This window comes from Oryx dammah, unplaced genomic scaffold (genome assembly GCF_014754425.2).
Source record: "Oryx dammah isolate SB20612 unplaced genomic scaffold, SCBI_Odam_1.1 HiC_scaffold_1, whole genome shotgun sequence".
Classification (NCBI taxonomy): domain Eukaryota; kingdom Metazoa; phylum Chordata; class Mammalia; order Artiodactyla; family Bovidae; genus Oryx; species Oryx dammah.
Genome location: NW_024070185.1, coordinates 10,061,250 through 10,078,535, shown reverse-complemented (window position 1 = coordinate 10,078,535; position 17,286 = coordinate 10,061,250). Strand labels below are relative to the sequence as shown.

Below are 17,286 nucleotides of genomic sequence, written 5' to 3'. Positions count from 1 at the left end.
AGGCTGGTCAGCCATACCAATGAATTCTGCCTGAACATTAGCCCTAGTTATATTAATTTAGGGATTTCCACTCATAGTAAGTAGAATGAAAATACAAATATAATCATTTTAAATATGTCTCTTTTTATTTTATCTATTTGCTTTTTTATAAGTCTCTTTTTTAAGTTGTTGGTAACAAAGTTAGTTTAAAAACACAAATACAATATGAGAAAAACTTACCTATATTTTAAATTTTGGGTATTTTTCATTTTGCCATTTTTAGTGAATTTATTTTATAAAATTTTATTATTTTGAATAGGTATTACCTTCACATGATTAAAAACATTAACAAGATTAAAAATTCAAAAGACACAAAAGGCTCTCCAGGTTAAGAGTCTCTTCCACCCTTTAGACAGTTTTCCTGTCTGAAGGAAATCAGTATTGCCCCTTTTCTTGTAAAAGTAAAGTGAAGTCGACCAGTCGTGTCCAACTCTTTGTGACCCCACGGACTGTAACCTGCCAGGCTCCTCTGTCCATGGGGTTTTCCAGGCAAGAATACTGGAATGGATTGCCATTTCCTTCTCCAGGGGATATGTCTCCAGGGGGTATGTAAAGTCTTCCAGAAACACTGTGTACGTGACTTTTTTTTCCTTCTTTAGGTTAGTAAATCTCCTTAGACTGGAGCTTGTAGACCAGCACAGAAAAGAAGTGGTGACTAAATCAGACAAACAAGAACAGTAAGATACAATGCTTTATCTTAGTTTTAGTGGGATGGATTGAATGTTTATTCCTAAATTGAAACCCTAACCCTATGGTCAGGACACAGGGAGGTGGGTGGGGCCTTTGAGAGGATTAGGTCATGAGGGAGAGCATTCATATATGGGATTGGGAGCATGCATGCTCAGTCGCTCAGTTGTGTCCGGCTCTTTGCGACCCCATGGCCTGTAGCCCGCCAGCCTCCTCTGTCGATGGGATTTCCCCGGCAAGAATACTGGAGGGGGTTGCTACTTCCTACCCCAGGGGCTCTTCCTGACCCAGAGAGTGAACCAGCGTTTCCTGATTGGCAGGCGGATTCTTTACCACTGAGCCACCAGGGAAGCCCTCATGAGAGGGCTTAGTGTCCTTTATTAAAGAGACTACAGAGTGACCTGTTAGCCCTTTTGTCACGTGAAGACACACGGAGAGTCTCTGAGCCAGAAAGCAGGTTCCCACCAGACAATGAGTCTGCTAGCACCTTGATCTTGGACTTGCCAGCCTCTAGAACTATGAGAAATAAATTTCTGCTGTTTATAAGCCCCCGCCCCGACCAGTGTTTTGTTATAGCACCTGGAATAGACTAAGACATACCGGAAAATGAATCTCAGTAACTCACAGGGTAGGATATTCTGTCTACTGCCATATTCTGGGGCAAAGATGCTCCCTTCAAAGGAAAGAAGGCTTTGACTGTATGCTTTAAAGATGGACTATTTCAAGTTCATTATATACATCTAGAGTTAAAGAAATCCAAGTATAATTTTTTTAAAGGGATCCTGATTTGTTTTTTTAAAATTAAGGTACAATTCATACACCACACCACCCAGCATTTTAGTATATTTGCAAGGCTGTAAAGCCATCACTACTGTCTAATTTCAGAACGTTTTCATTACCCCCGAAATAAATTGCATACCCATTATAGTCAGTCACTCCTCCCCTGCTCCCTGGCCCCTAGAAACCACTCATCTATTTTCTGTCTGTATGGATTTGTCTATTTTGAATATTTCATATAAATGGAATCATCTACTAGGTGGCTTCGGTGTCTGGTTTCTTTCACTCAGCACATTATGTTCAAAGTTTATCTATGTTGTAGCATATATCAGTACTTCATTCTTTTTTCTTGCCCTTGCTTTTTAAAATTTATGGCAAAATTTATATGCTACAAAATTTATCATTTTAACCATTTTTAAGTGTACAGTTCAGTGACATGAAGCTCACTCACATTGTTGTGCAACATCCCCACCATCCGTCTGAAGAACTGTTTTTAAAACTCAAGCTGAAACTCTACCCGTTATATAACGTCCCTTCTTCGTAACCTCTGTTTTACTTTCTTTCTCTGTGAATTTGCCTATTCTAAGAACTTCATAAAAGCAGAATCAACAATATTGGTCCTTTTGTGTCTGGTTTATTTCACATAGCACAATTCTTCAAAGTTCATTCATGTGAGTAGCGTGAAACAGAACTGCCTTTCATTTTAAGGCTGAATACTATTCCATTGTTTGGATAGACCCCATTTTGTTTATCCATTTCTCACCAAATGGACATCTGGGTGTTTACATTTTTGACGATTATGAATAATGCCACCATGAACATTAGTGTACACGTTTTTGTATGACCATGTTTCCAGTCCTCTTGGGTGGAAGAGACTCTCAATGAGACTGTAGAGGCATTTGATGAGTAATACACATTGGCTAGAGATGGATAGAGTAAGCCCCCTCATATAAACATTTGAGTTTTGAACTTTCAAAGATGCGAATGTGTGTTCGCATGTACAACCACATTAGTTCACGTGTCTGGCATGCTCGGTCATGTGTGTCCATCCTCTACAAGTGGCTGTGCTTTTGTGTACTTTTCAGTACTGTGTAGAGTACAGTAGAACAGTTTTTTAATTTCAAGCCCAGGATGTCTGCAAGCTTACAAATAGCAGGATGTAGCCACTTGTGTTAGTTGGGCACCAAGGCTAACTTTGTTGGATTTATGATGAAATTGGACCAATGAATTCACTTTTGGAACGGAACTCGTTCATACATAGTGGACTTACTGTACTTTGATCATGGACAATGGTCATTGAGACTATGTTTCCTTTGAGGAAGTGTGAAAGTAACTTAGATATGGATATACAGATACATAGATTTATATACATTCCTTTGTTAATGTTCTTTTCCATTATGGCTTATTCCAAGATAGTGGATATAGTTCCCTGTGCTATATGGTAGGACCTTGTTGCTTAGCAATTCTAAATGTAATAGCTTGCATCTACCAACCCCAAACTCCCAGTCCACCCCGCTCCCTCCTCTCCTCCCGCTTGGCAACCACAAGTCTGATCTCTACATCTGTGAGTCTGTTTCTGTTTTGAGGGTAGGTTCATTGGTGCCACAGTTTAGATTCCACATATAAGTGATGTTCATATGGCATTTGTCTTTCTCTTTCTGACTTAGAATCAAGTATACTTTAAGTAGTTACCCATTTTCCAAGCAGAGCTCTTCTTTCTTCAAATACCTACAATTTAAAAAAAAATGTAATGATTTCATATTTCATGGTTCAAAATACCCATTAAAAAGACATCATTAGGACTTCCCTGGTGGTCCAGTGGTTAAGAATCTGCCTGCCAATGCAGGGGACATGGGTTCAATCTCTGGTTCCAAAGGATTCCACATGCCTCGGTGCAACTAAGCACAAGTGCTATAAGTACTGAAGCCTGCCTGCCCTGGAGCCCCTGCTCCCCAACAAGAGAAGCCACCGTAATGAGAAGCCTGCTCACTGCAGCCAGAGAGGGGCCCCTGCTTGCCAAAACCAAAGCAAGCCCGTGCACAGCAATGAAAACCCAGCACAGTCAAAAATAAAATAAATAAAATTTTAAAAAAGACATCATTAAAGGATCAATCACTAAATATTGCCAGTCTTTTCCATTTTATCAACTGAGTATAAAGAGACAGATTTTGTACCTGAAAGGGTAACTTTATTTATAACTTGGGCAAACTTTCTTTTTTCTCAGTTTCTCCATCTGAATCAATTCATCTTAGAGAATGAAGAATTTTTTAAAGGCAAGAAATAAGAAGAGAATGGAACTATAAAGTGGAATCATTTTTGGAATTTGAAAGGCGATGACAAAACTGACAAAGGAAAAATAGGAAAACGGAGAACCTCCCTCCAAATATTTCAGCATTACTAGTATTAGAACTTGTGAAATTTATGAGTGAGCAACTCTGTTTTTTTATTTCATGAGTTCACATATCAGTGGGTGTACATTACATATATGTTTGCATATGTGCGCCTCTGGGCTTATAGCTCAGTGTTTATCTGTATAGGTTTGTTGTTTTATACCATTGAGGACAGAAATTATGTCTTATTCACCTTGACTTTTCCACTGCAGAGTGCTGTACGTGGCGTATTACAGGTGCTCAAGCTTGCTGGAAGGAATGAATATGCTTGTGACAAATGAATATCCTTTGGATGCATCGCTACCATGTGAGTGTATTTACATATTAGTAGAGAGGTGTTTTCCTGATCTTCAGTCATTGTGTATTTGTCTGAATGCGTGAGGAAGGGACAATTAGAATGAGAAGGTTTGGCAGAGGAGGGCTAGCTGGAGCCAGGAAGCAAGAGACAGCAGGTAACAGGTGTGACTGTCTCTCTCACGCCCACCCTGCACTCTGTCGGCTTTCAAAATTGGGCTCCATGGTTTTCCCTTCCTCTTGGCACTTTCTAAATTCTCTCGCACTGTCAGAACATTCCTATTTAGAAACTAGCTCAGGCCTATTTCTTCTCTTTTGTGGAGGAGGATGAGGAGCTGGTTTCATGCTTCCAACAGATCTGTTTTCCTTCCTTTTTTTAGATTCTCAAATTCGGCTTTCAAAGGGCAGGCAAAATGGAGACTGAAATAATTGATTCAACAACAACCTCAAGGCCTGTAAAATGCCATCTTTGCTCCTAACCAGGGAATATCATATATTACAGGTAGACACTTTTTATACTTTAGAGAAGAAGAAAAAGAATACCATTTTCTCTTCCCTCCTAATTAACTGCCTCCTGGTCTACTAGGACCCTCAAATAACAGTGACAAATAGTCTCAGAATTTCTAGATGAAAATAGAAGAGGGGAGTTCCCTGGTGGTCCAGTGGTTAAGACTCTGTGTTTCCACTGCAGAAAGCGATGGTTCGATCCCTGGTTGGGCAATTAAGGTTCCATAGGCCAATGCTGTGGTCACAACAAGCAAACAAAGAAAAAGAAAATAGAAGAGAACCTATAAAAAAAAAAAACAACCTATAGAATTTTTCAGAAGACTGAAAAATCAGGATTCAGGGCTTTCATGGTGGTCCAGGGGTTAAGAATCTGCCTGCCAGTGCAGGACATACGGGTTCCATTCCTGGTCGGGGCAGACTCCACATGCCTCGGGGCAGCTAAGCCAGTGATCCACAACTATTGATCCTGCACGGCCTAGAGTCCACGTACTGCAGCTAGAGAGTAGCCCCCACTCGCTGCAACTAGAGAAAGCTCTCGTGCACCAACGAAGACTCAGTGCAGCCAAGAAAAAATAAAGAATAACCAAAAAAAAAGAGAGAAAAGTCAGGATTCACACATTTCCTGAACCCTTCTCTTGTGTCTAACAAAGTCCTATCAAGCATCTAATTCCCCTCCCAAGTCTCGGGCACCAGCAATTTTCTGGCTCCCACTGGTCTCACTCTTCCCAACTCCTCCTCCACTTGCAGCCCATGCTCCACCTGGCCTTTCTAGGACTCGCTATTGCCCGCCAGGTGATTCTGTTCATTTTCTCTTCCCAGGTAGATTACAGCTACTTTCCCTTATATGATCCACAGGTTCCAGGGGAGGCTCACAACAAAACACCTGCTGACTGAACAACAAGAAATTCAGATGTCATAGAATTTTAGGGCTAAAAGGAATCTTAGGATCTTTTTGTTCAATTTTTCTGTTTTAGAGAGGATAAGCAGAGGCCCAAAGAGTTACCTTTATGGATTAAAAAAAAAAAAATCACTGGTTCCAGACTGTATGTTCAGCTGAATAATACACTTGGTTCCTCACTAGAAAGCCATGTGGTGCAAGCTTGCTTAGTCATGTCCGACTCTTGGAGACCCCATGGACTGTAGTCTGCCAGGCTCCTCTATCCATGGGATTTCCCAGGCAAGAATACTGGACTGGGTTGCCATTTCCCACTCAAGGGGAATCGTCCTGACCCAGGGATCAAGCCCACGTCTCTTGCATGTCCTGCATTGACAGGCAGATCCTTTATCACTAATGCCTGGGAAGCCCTGCTAGAACCATGGTCTTTCTATTCTGACCTCCAACCTTGACCTTCCCTATTCTGACCTCAAGCCCTACATACTCAATGAGTTGCTGCTCATGGTTTGACCTGACAGTGAGGAAAAAAACCCAATTAGGTCCCAGGATGACAACCTCCTTTCCAAAGGAGGTTGGAAGGACCATTGTGGTGTCCAATGACAACAGAAGGCATCAGAAAGAAAGGGGCACTGACTTCAAGGGGTGTGGAGAGTCAGCAAGAATGTGGCAGGGGGACTTCCCTGGTGGTCTAGTGGCTAAGACTCCAAACTCCCTGTGTAGGGGCCCGAGTTCCATCTCTGGTCAGGGAACTGGATTCCACTTGCTGCAACTAAAAAGATTCCACACGCCACATCTAGAGATCCTGAATGCCGTAATGAAGACCCAGTGCAGCCGAATAGATAAAGAAAATAAATATTTAAAGAAATAAATAATAAATAAAGTCAGTCATTGATAATAAAATCAAATAAAGAGGGTGGGAGGTAGGGTCTTTAGAGGGCCAATGACCAAGTCTAAGCAGAGTCCAAGCAAATCCAGTTCTTCACCAAAAGGCGATTAGAGTCAGGTAGGAACCGATAGACGTGAGAGGCGAGAATAGAAACACTAGACAAACTCAGTACGGGTTCTGACTCTACCTTTGACAAGAAGTATAATTTGGAACAAATTATTTAATGGTCAGGTCCTCAGTCAGACTCAGAATCTTATAGTCTCTGGTTGGGAGCAAGTCTTCATTCCAAGGATTTGCAATCAGATTTTTGATCTTAAAAAGCTGGAAGAGGGTTGAAGGGATAAATTGGGAGTTTGGGATTAACATATACAAACTGCTATATATAAAATAAATATCCAACAAGGACCTACTTATAGTACATACACTACTCAATACTGTGTAATCACCCATAAGGGAAAGAATCTGAAAAAGAATAGATATATATATGTATAACTGAATCACTTTGCTGTACACTTGAAACTAACACAACATTGTAAATCAGCCATATTTCAATTAAAATAAAAGAAGAGCCTGGAAACAGTATCACTTCAAGTGGAAAACATTAGAGAGAATCGTCTTTCCTTGCAGAATGCTGCAGTTTGTTTACATCGCAGTTTACTCAGAGCCTGCTGTTAAGTCAAAATCCCATGGTTGTTATTTTAGTCTGTTGACACTGTGGTTGCATATTTCACCATGTGACATCATTACCATGGAGGAGTAAGACATTTTGGGGCTCCTAAATGATGACTGATGGATGGTGGTTAGATGCTTTTTCTCAGAACACCCTTTTAACTACATGTATACTGTACTACATGTGTGAACTATATTAAAAAAAAAATGTTGATCACTTTCAATTAAAACACTAGATGGAAAAAAAAACCTACACTAGACAGCAAAGAAATACATACTTATAAAACATTCGTACTCTCAAAGTTTTTACAAGGCCTGAATTATTTTGTAATCTGATGATGCTATAATTTTGGCATCTACATTTGAATTCAATCTCTCTGCTTAAAGCCTCTTGTGAAGTTAAACTCCTATGAGGTTTATTTTAGACTGAAACAGTTTCATATTTCTCATTTTACTACAGAATAGAAAAAAGGCAAAATTAAAACAAAAACCAGGGACTTCCCTAGTGGTACAGTGTTTAAGACTCCGCGCTTGCAATGCAGGGTGCATGAGTTCTATCTGTGGCCAGCAAACTAAAATCCCATATGCTGTGCAGTGTGGCCAAAACAAAAAAAGAGGACCTCAAAATTACGCTGAGCATTGGCAAGTGCCCTGCTGTAGAAGTGTAGAAAAACCCTTGAAGTTATCATACGGACATGGTCTGCCCAGCTGTAAACTTGAGCATTTATTTTTAACCCCTTTCACACAGTCAGAATGTTAGACCAGGAAGGGACCTTTGAGGTCATCTGATCCAAGTCACTCAATTTCCAAAGGCAGGTAGTAGAGATCAGAGGCATAAGAGACTTGCTGAAGTCAAGCAGGAGATTATTTCGTGCAGCTGATCTGGAACCTGTGTTTTTCAATTCTCAGCATTACTGTTCTTTGCTCGCTTTTACCTACATTTGTTTTTTAAATTGTTAAATATCATCGCACTGTATACGGTAAAAAACAAAAACTCTCTCTTCTAACAGACTTCCCTTCCACTCTTCCATGTCGTCCAACTTTTTAGGGGAAACCACTATTGATAGTTGGGCTTCCCTGGTGGCTCAACTGATAAAGAACCCACCTGCCAATGCAGGAGACATAAAGAGACATGGGTTTAATCCCTGGGATGGGAAGATTCCCTGGAGGATGGCATGGCAACCCACTCTAATATTCTTGCCTGGAAAATTCCATGGACAGAGGAGCCTGGAGGGCTACAGTCTATGGAGTTGCAAACAGTTGGACAAGACTGAGCACATGTGCACACACTATTAACAGTTTTCTGTATACATATGCAAATTCCACATGTGTGTCTAAGCAGTGATACATTCATTCACATACATATGGGTATATACATAGGCCAAGATTTTTTTGGTATTATATTTAATTTTTATTGAATTATAATTGACATATAACATAATTTTAGTTTCAGGTGTACAACATAGTGATCTGACAGTTTTTAAAATTTTAATTACTTTTTTATTGAAGGATTTTGCTTTGCAGAATTTTGTTGCTTTCTGTCAAATTTCAACATGAATCAGCCCTAGGTATACATATATCCCCTCCCTTTTGAACCTCCCTCCTATCTACCTCCCCATCCCACCCCTCTAGGTTGATACAGTGTGCCCCTGTTTGAGTTTCCTGAGCCATACAGCAAATTCCCATTGCCTATGTATTCTATATATGTCAGGCTAAGATTTTCGAAAAAATACTTTTACTCCAAACTAGAACCTAACTAAACCAAAATAAAAATGAGGGAGGGAATAAAATGGGAGTTCTGAACCACAAAATAAATATCATTTCTAATATAAATGTTTATTGCTCTTACCATTGCTCACCTAGAAATTAACATGAAAATTTTAAACATTTTTATTTATTTGACTGCACTGGGTCTTAGTTGTGCCATGTGGGTTCTTTAGCTGCAGCATGCAAACACTTGCAGCATGTGGGATCTAGTTTCCTGAACACAGATGGAACACAGGCCCCCTGCGTCGGGAGCACAGACTCTGAGCCACTGGGCCACTAGGGAATTCCCTAGAAATTCTCACAAAATTTGACAAAAGCTATTCAGGCTTCCCAGGTGGCACCAGTGTTAAAGAACTCATCTGCTGGGACTTCCTGGTGGTCCAGGGGCTAAGACTCCATGCTCCCAATGCAGGGGGCCTGGGTTTGATTTCTGGTCAGGGAACTAGATCCCACATGCTGCAACTAAGGGTTCACACACTTCAACAAAAATTGCAGCCAAATAAATTTAAAAAAGAAAACTCACCTGCTAATGCAGGTGATATAAAGGACACTGAGTTCGATCCGTGGGTCATGAAGATCCCTTGCAGGAGGTCATGGCAACCTACTCCAGTATTCTTGCCTGGAGAATCCCACAGACAGAGGAGCCTGGCCAGCTACAGTCAGTGGGGTCTCCAAGAGTCAGACACGACTCAGTGACTAACACACACGAAGGGTCCTCAGTGTTGTACACGGGGGGTAGGGTGGAATTTATCCTTGGGAGCAGTCTGTTATCAGTTTTGCTTCATAGGATTAGTTTGGTATTTTAGAAAGATCGTTCTGGGACCAGAATAGAGGATGGATTAGAGACAGTGAAACCAGCTGAGGGGTTACTGCAATGTGCCAGGCGAAGGGTGGGGTGAGTGTGTGAACTGAGAATGTGGAGTTGGATGTGTACAAGTCAAAGGAGAAGAGGGGTCTGGATGAAGAGACCTAGGAGGAAGACTCAGAACCTGAAAACCAGTTGGAAACGGAGGTGAAGGGGAGCTGGTAGACACTCCACCTTCTCATCTCCTAAATCTTTTAAAAAATATTTATTAATTTATTTGGCTGCCCTGGGTCTTAGTTGCAGCACACAAGGTCTTTAGTTGCAGTATGTGGGACTGAATTCCCTGGCCAGTGATTGAACCTGGGCCCCAGCCTTGGGAGCCGAGAGTCTTAGCCACTGGACCACCAGGAAAGTCCCAAAGATCTTTCTTTCTAAGCAGGAACTCTGTATCTCTTGCCAACTCTGGCCATGTAACTGGGGCTCAATTAAAGTTTTCTTTTTGTTCTAAATTTATTTCAATTTTTTTCAATTAAAAAATTTGAAGAAACCTTTCATTGTTTTTTATCCACTACACAATCCTAAGCAATTCTTGTTCATGTTTTGATTACCAAATTTTTAATGCTTTTTTTTCCTTTAAAGCATGATTTCAACTAATAAAATAGTTCTTATTACTCACCCGGTCATTCAAAAGCTGATGGTTTAGGGGTGTCCAGGTACTCATCTTTGTCTGCATTTTGGGACCAACTGTGTTTTTTGGAGGTGCAAATGCCATCATGAAATAGCTGGATATTCTTCTGTAAGAAAAACTACACCTGCAGAAGAAATGAATCATACAATCTTCAGAATACTAAAAATACTAATACCATATAATCTTTTTTAGTACACTGGGGCAGGGACGAGGGGGAGAGTAACATTTACTGGGAGCATTTTATATGTCAGGCACTTAACAGGTTTGCTCAATTAAAACCCATAACAATGCGGTAAGGAGGTGGGTTTTAGGTTATTTTACAGATGAAGAAAATGAGGCTCACTGAAGTTACATGCTTTGCCCAGAGTTATACAGACAGTAGGTGGTGAAACAGGGAATCAGACCCTGGTCTGTTTAACTCTGATTTTCATTGGATCAAGGGGGAAAAATCAGAATCACTCTTAGCTAAGAACATACCATATTGGTCAGAGAGAAGTCTTTATAAAATCACAGTGCAATCTGAACTACTCCATCTTTTGCCCCTTGTGACCTCCTTCTTCCCCTCTTAACTTTCTGACATCTAGCTAACAAGGGCTAGCTTGCTACCATATTTAAGAAGTAGAATAGTACAATGGACAAGGCCAAGAATTTACATATGGACAGAGTTGGGTTTATTGGGGAAAATAAACTGGTTTTGGATGCCCAGTACTGTATATATCTGCCTTCATTTTTGTGGTCTCATGGCATGTGGGATCTTAGTTCCCCAACCAGAGATGGAACTCACATCCCTTGTATTGGAAACATTGAGTCTTAACCATGACTGTTGCTGTTCAGTCACTAAGTTGTGTCCAGCTCTTTGCAACTCCATGGACTGAAGTACACCAGGCTTCCCTGTCTTTCACTCTCTCCCAGAGTTTGCTCAATTCATGTCCATTGAGTTGGTGATGCCATCCAACCATCTCATCCTCTGTTGCCTCCCTTACCCTCTTGCCCTCAATCTTTCCCAGCATCAGGGTCTTTTCCAAGGAGTCATCTCTTTGCATCAGGTGGCCAAAGTAGTGGAGCTTCAGCTACAGCATCAGTCCTTCCAATAAATCTTCAGGGTTGATTTCCTTTAGGATTGACTCATTTGATCTCCTTGCTGTGCAAGGGAGTCTCAAAGGTCTTCTCCAGTACCACAATTAAAAAGCATCAATTCTGCTTTATGATCCAATGCTAACCATTGGACAGCCAGGGAAGTCCCTATGTCTGCCTTCATTGGATTAAAGCACTCTAATTTCCATGAGGAATTATTTTTCCCTCAGTGTTTAGGGTGTTGGTTAATCAAGGTGGCCTCCCCTTGCCTAGTCATGAGACTAAGCTAGGCCAGGTAACTGATGCTGGCTTATCCTTGCTTTACAGTCAAGGTGATCATTCAGAGTACCGTAGATGCTCTGAGTAGTAGCCTGTTAAGCTGTTCTTAGACTCTTCTTGTAGGGGCTTCCTAGGTGGCGCTAGTGGTAAAGAACCCGCCTGCCAATGCTGGAGACATAAGATGCAGGTTTGATCCCTGGGTCAGGAAGATCCCCTGGAGGAGGCCATGGCAGCCCACTCAAGTATTCTTGCTGGAGAATCCCTTGGACAGAGGACCCTGGTGGGCTATAGTCCACAGGGTCACAAAGAATCAGACACGACTGAAGCAACTTGGCACAGCATGCCTGTCCTTTTTTATCCATTTTGTGTGCCACCTGATAGCCTTGCAATAAATTTCACCTCCATTAGCTAGAAGACCCTTCTTGTAGGGGCATCCCTGGTGGCTCAGATGGTAAGGAATCTGCCTGCAATGCAGGAGACCTGGATTCGATCGCTGGGTTGGGAAGATTCCCTGGAGGAAGGCATGGCAACCCACTCCAGTATTCTTGCCTGGAGAATCCCCATGGACAGAGGAGCCTGGTGGGCTACAAAGAGTCGGACACAACTGAGCGACTAAGCACACAGCACGCACACATTAGCTAGAATCTATTTATATTGTTTGCAACCAAAACTTTTTACATTACACAGCCTGGATCCTGGCTCTAAAACTTATTAGCTTTGTAACTTTTTGCAAATAGTCACTCAGTCCTGTCTGACTCTGCAACTCCATGGACTGCAGAGATGGCCAGGCTTCCCTGTCCTTTACCATCTCCTGGAGGTTACTCAAACTCATGTCCATTGAGTCAGTGATGCCATCCAACCATCTCATCCTCTGTCATCCCTTTCTCCTCCTGCCTTCAATCTTTCCCAGCATCAGGGTCTTTTCTAATGCGTTGGCTCTTTGCATCAAGTGGCCAAAGGATTGAAGCTTCAGCTTCAGCATCAGTCCTTCCAATGAATATTAAGGACTGATTTCCTTTAGGATTGACTTGGACAGGTACACAATGCTATATTTAAAATGGATAACCAACAAGGACCCACGATATAGCACAGGGAACTGTGCTCAATGGCAGCCTGGCTGGGAGGAGAGTCTGAGGGAGAATGGATACATGTAAATGTATGGGTGAGACCCTTCACTGTTCATGTGAAATGACCACAACACTGTTAATTGGTTATACTCCAATACAAAATTAAAAGTTAAAAAAAAATAGCATTACCACAGACTTTCTTAGAACTTCCTGTTATTTACAGAATTCCTCAAAGCCTGTCCTTGAAGGGGGCCCAACAAAATATTTTAAGATGAAAAATATTTAAAGCAGATTAATGGCATTTTCAGTATATATCCTCAGTGTTTCTGTTTGTTTGTGCCTTCTTCCTCTCTGAAGGTGTATGTTTTATATCCAAAGCAGTGGTGCTGAGTTAGGGACTGCATAGGATTTGCCTGATGACCAAGGGCTCCAAAAATTATAGCAGCAAATATAAGACAACTTTTAAAAAATATTTATTTTTATTTATCTGGCTGAGCCAGGTCTTCGTTGGGGCATGTGGGATCTAGTTCCCTGACCAGGGATAAAACCCAGGTCCCCTGGACCACCAAAGAATTCTCTTGGACAATTTTTTGATCCCACATGCCACAATTAAGACCTGGCACAGCCAAATAAATAAATAAAAATAAATATTTTTTAAAATTAAAAAACCATTAGTTTTTGACTTACAGAGGATTCCCCCAGATGCTAGATCTGAAATTTTGTGACTCTCTCTTGACATGTAATATTCCCTCTCAGGTTTAAATCAGAGCTGAAGATAAAGTCAATGTTTTAAAACCTCAGGGTTTTAAACCATAGATAATATTTCCTGCAGTTGCCTGCTGATGCCACTCCACTGGAATAAGGGGGAATTAAGGAGGTTCAGTGGAGAAGGCAATGGCACCTCACTCCAGTACTCTTGCCTGGAAAATCCCATGGATGGAGGAGCCTGGAAGGCTGCAGTCCATGGGGTTGCTGAGGGTTGGACATGACTGAGCGACTTCACTTTCACTTTTCACTTTCATGCATTGGAGAAGGAAATGGCAACCCACTCCAGTGTTCTTGCCTGGAGAATCCCAGGGATGGGGAAGCCTGGTGGGCTGCTGTTTATGGGGTCGCATAGAGTCGGACATGACTGAAGTGACTTAGCAGCTAGGAGGTTCAGATGAGCCCTCACATTCTTAGCTCCTAACAGCTAAGTTGCAAAGGTGTAAGAAATTATTTCATTACAGTATTATTAACTGGCTGCTATAGAAATACACATGAGCAGGTGAATATATAAAGCACAATCACTGAGTCTAGATCTGCACAGTTAAAAATCACATATTTCCTTTTTTATTGCTATTTATGCATGTTTGATCTTTCTTCTATTTAAACTGATTGAAGTTTTGTGTTTTTACTTTTTAAAATTTTGTTTGTTTAGGTGAGCCACTCAGCTTGCAGAATCTTAGTTCCCCAACCAGGGATTGACCCTGGCCTTCGGCAATGAATGTACAGAGTCCTAACCACTGGACAGCCAGGGAATTCCTTAAACAAATTGTTTTTAATCTTTTATTTATTTTTATTCAGGGCCATAAAACTCTTTCAGGATATGATGAAAACTATGAATCTTCTCCCTAGAAAAATGCATATTAGCATTACATTTTGCTTACACCAGGTTAAAAACTTCTGTTGTAAGCTGCTACTGCTGCTGCTAAGTCGCTTCAGTCGTGTTCAACTCTGTGCGACCGCATAGATGGCAACCCACCAGGCTCCTCCATCCCTGGGATTCTCCAGGCAAGAATGCTGGAGAGGGTTACCATTTCCTTCTCCAATGCATGAAAGTGAAAAGTGAAAGTGAAGTTGCTCAGTTGTGTCCAACTCTTCGAGACCCCATGGACTGCAGCCTACCAGGCTCCTCCATCCATGGGAGTTTCCAGGCAAGAGTACTGACTGGAGTGGGTTGCCATTGCCTTCTCCAGTTGTAAGCTGAGAAATTCTCTTTTCCCAGTTTGAGTAGAAAACAATCTGACTGATTCTAAGCACGATTTCTGATTAGGACAAAGTAGCTTTTCCAGGGCCTCTCTAAGGTTTTGCATTTTTTTTTTTCTTCTTGGTTCCTCAGAGCTAGAAATTATTTGAATTAGACTTTTTTCAAATCAACTTGAATAAAGTTTGGTTTTCAGGAGATGGGCCTGGCTGAGAAAAAGAGCCCTCTTGGTAATAGTCTTACTGAAGCAGGCAAATGGAAGTATCCTGCCCTGGTTTTTGTCATTATCCTTTTACAGTTTTTTCCTCTGTCCACTCTAGAAGATGGGCAGTGTGCATATCTGCATGCCCACAGTGGTTCACAGAATAGACCACTCACTTTCATACAACATACAAAAGAATAACAAGACAAAGCAAGCTGCCTTCCCTCCTTCTACATACAAAGCTTGCTGTTGTTTTTTCATGACCTCTTTCCCCCTTAATGGCTGTCCTTGCATGTTCCCCTTTAATTTTTCTTTGGATAAAGGGGAAGAGAAAGGGCTCATGGCCCTTACCCCCAGTGTGTGCTTCTAGTGTCATGTTTAAAGGCAAGGATAGGTCCTCTGGTAAAGTTCCAGTGGTTACACACCTCCAATCCCATCTTCAAAGCTATTCTTCACACTGTCACCATTGCACAACTTCACTAAAGACTTATTAGGTCTGTATTAGAGGTATAAAGACAAGTCTTGACTATAATGGAGGTTACAGTCTACTGCAAGAGGGTTTTTTTTGTAACAAACAAAAATGTATATATTTAAGGTGATGTTTTAATACATGTACACATTGTGGAATGCTCACCACAATCAAACTATGTAACATATCCATCACCTCCCATAGTCACTGTGTGTGTGCACAAGTGTGTACATGTGTGCATGTGTGTGCTTCTGTGTGTGTGATTACCCTTGAGATCTACTCTTCTAGAAAATTTCAAGTATATAATATATTATTATTAACTATAGTTGCCATGATCCCTGGGCAGGAAGATCCCCTGGAGAAGGAAATGGCAACCCACTCCAGTATTCTTGCCTGGAGAATCCCATGGACAGAAGAACCTGGTGAGTTACAGTCCATGGAGTTGCAAGAGTGGGACATAACTTAGCAACTTAACTACCACCACCATCACCACATAGTCACTGTGCTGTACATAAGGTCTCTAGAACTTACTCCTTTTATAACTGAAGGTTTGTACCCTTTGATCAATATCTCCACATTTCTCTACTCCCCAACTTTGGCTAACCACTATTCTACTCAGAGAAATATTTTTAAAAAGGTCTGTTAATCATTTTTCAGCTCGAAAACCTTCAGAGACTCGATAATGGCTACAGAATCCTTAGCACGCTAATCTAGGTACACCAGGAGTTTACCGCCATCTACCTTTTTGGCTCATCCTCCTCTCTCTCCCTTCATGCACTATCTGTACAGACACACTGAACTTCAGATCAGAGAATGTGGTACAAAAATTGGTGCGTCTTTGCTAATGCGGTTTTCTGAACGTGCTCATCTGAATCCTAAACTCAGTAGTACACAGTAGGTGCTCAATAAATACTTGTCTAAATCAGCCGAATGAATGAACACAATAGTGGAGGTGAGGTGGTTTAAGGATTAAAGCTAGTGGCAAAGAAGGTAAAACTCAACGTTAGGAACTGAGCTTTGGGGTTGCTGCTGCTGCTGCTGCTGCTAAGTCGCTTCAGTTGTGTCCGACTCTGTGCGACCTCATAGACGGCAGCCCACCAGGCTCTGCCGTCCCTGGGATTCTCCAGGCAAGAACACTGGAGTGGGTTGCCATTTCCTTCTCCAATGCATGAAAGTAAAAAGTGAAAGTGAAGTCACTGAGTCGTGTCTAACACTCAGCAACCCCATGGACTGCAGCCTTCCAGGCTCCTCCGTCCATGGGAGTTTCCAGGCAAGAGTACTGGAGTGGGGTGCCATTGCCTTCTCCGGAGCTTTGGGGTTAGACTCAGGATAATCGGTTTTTTATTTGGCCTTTACAGAGCAGAACAGGGTTGCGTTTCTCCACTAACACACAGCTCACCCATTGTACACTGCAGTACCATCAGAGGAGGAAATAAGAGATTACCAGGAAATAATCAGGAAATAGGGTACGGTTAGATTCAAATATGAATTCATCTTATATTCAACTAGGTGGAAACAAAGAGAAACTATAAGACGATGCAAAGAGCTAGTGCATTGATAGGCATAGAAATAATTATTTGTTGGTTGCTAATTTCATATATATGATGCACCTGGTAATTTAACTGCTAACACAGAGCAAAATATAATTCCCGGGGTCACTGCCAAGCCTCGTGAGAAGCCCAGGAGGACCTGAGAGAAGAGTCCCCATCTTTTTCATGCACTGATCACTGCTCTCACCTCTTCAAGTCTTTCTCTTCAAGTCTTCCTCCTCAAGCCTCTAGCGCTGGTGTTGCCATAGCTCCTGTCTCTGTGACTCCGTCCAGCA

At 41.6% G+C, this 17,286-nt stretch overlaps 1 protein-coding gene across 1 annotated transcript in view; it reads right to left on the bottom strand.

The window, feature by feature from the left end:
- Positions 1-17,286, bottom strand: part of FBXO16 (F-box protein 16) — a 52,777-nt gene extending 35,491 nt beyond the window's left edge. The window contains exons 1-3 of the mRNA XM_040236569.1: positions 17,199-17,286; positions 10,393-10,528; positions 3,196-3,231 (exon numbers count right to left, since the gene is read on the bottom strand). Of these exons, the coding sequence (XP_040092503.1) occupies positions 3,196-3,231; positions 10,393-10,491 (135 nt within the window). The 5' untranslated portion in view covers positions 10,492-10,528; positions 17,199-17,286. The remainder of the gene's footprint in view (positions 1-3,195; positions 3,232-10,392; positions 10,529-17,198) is intronic.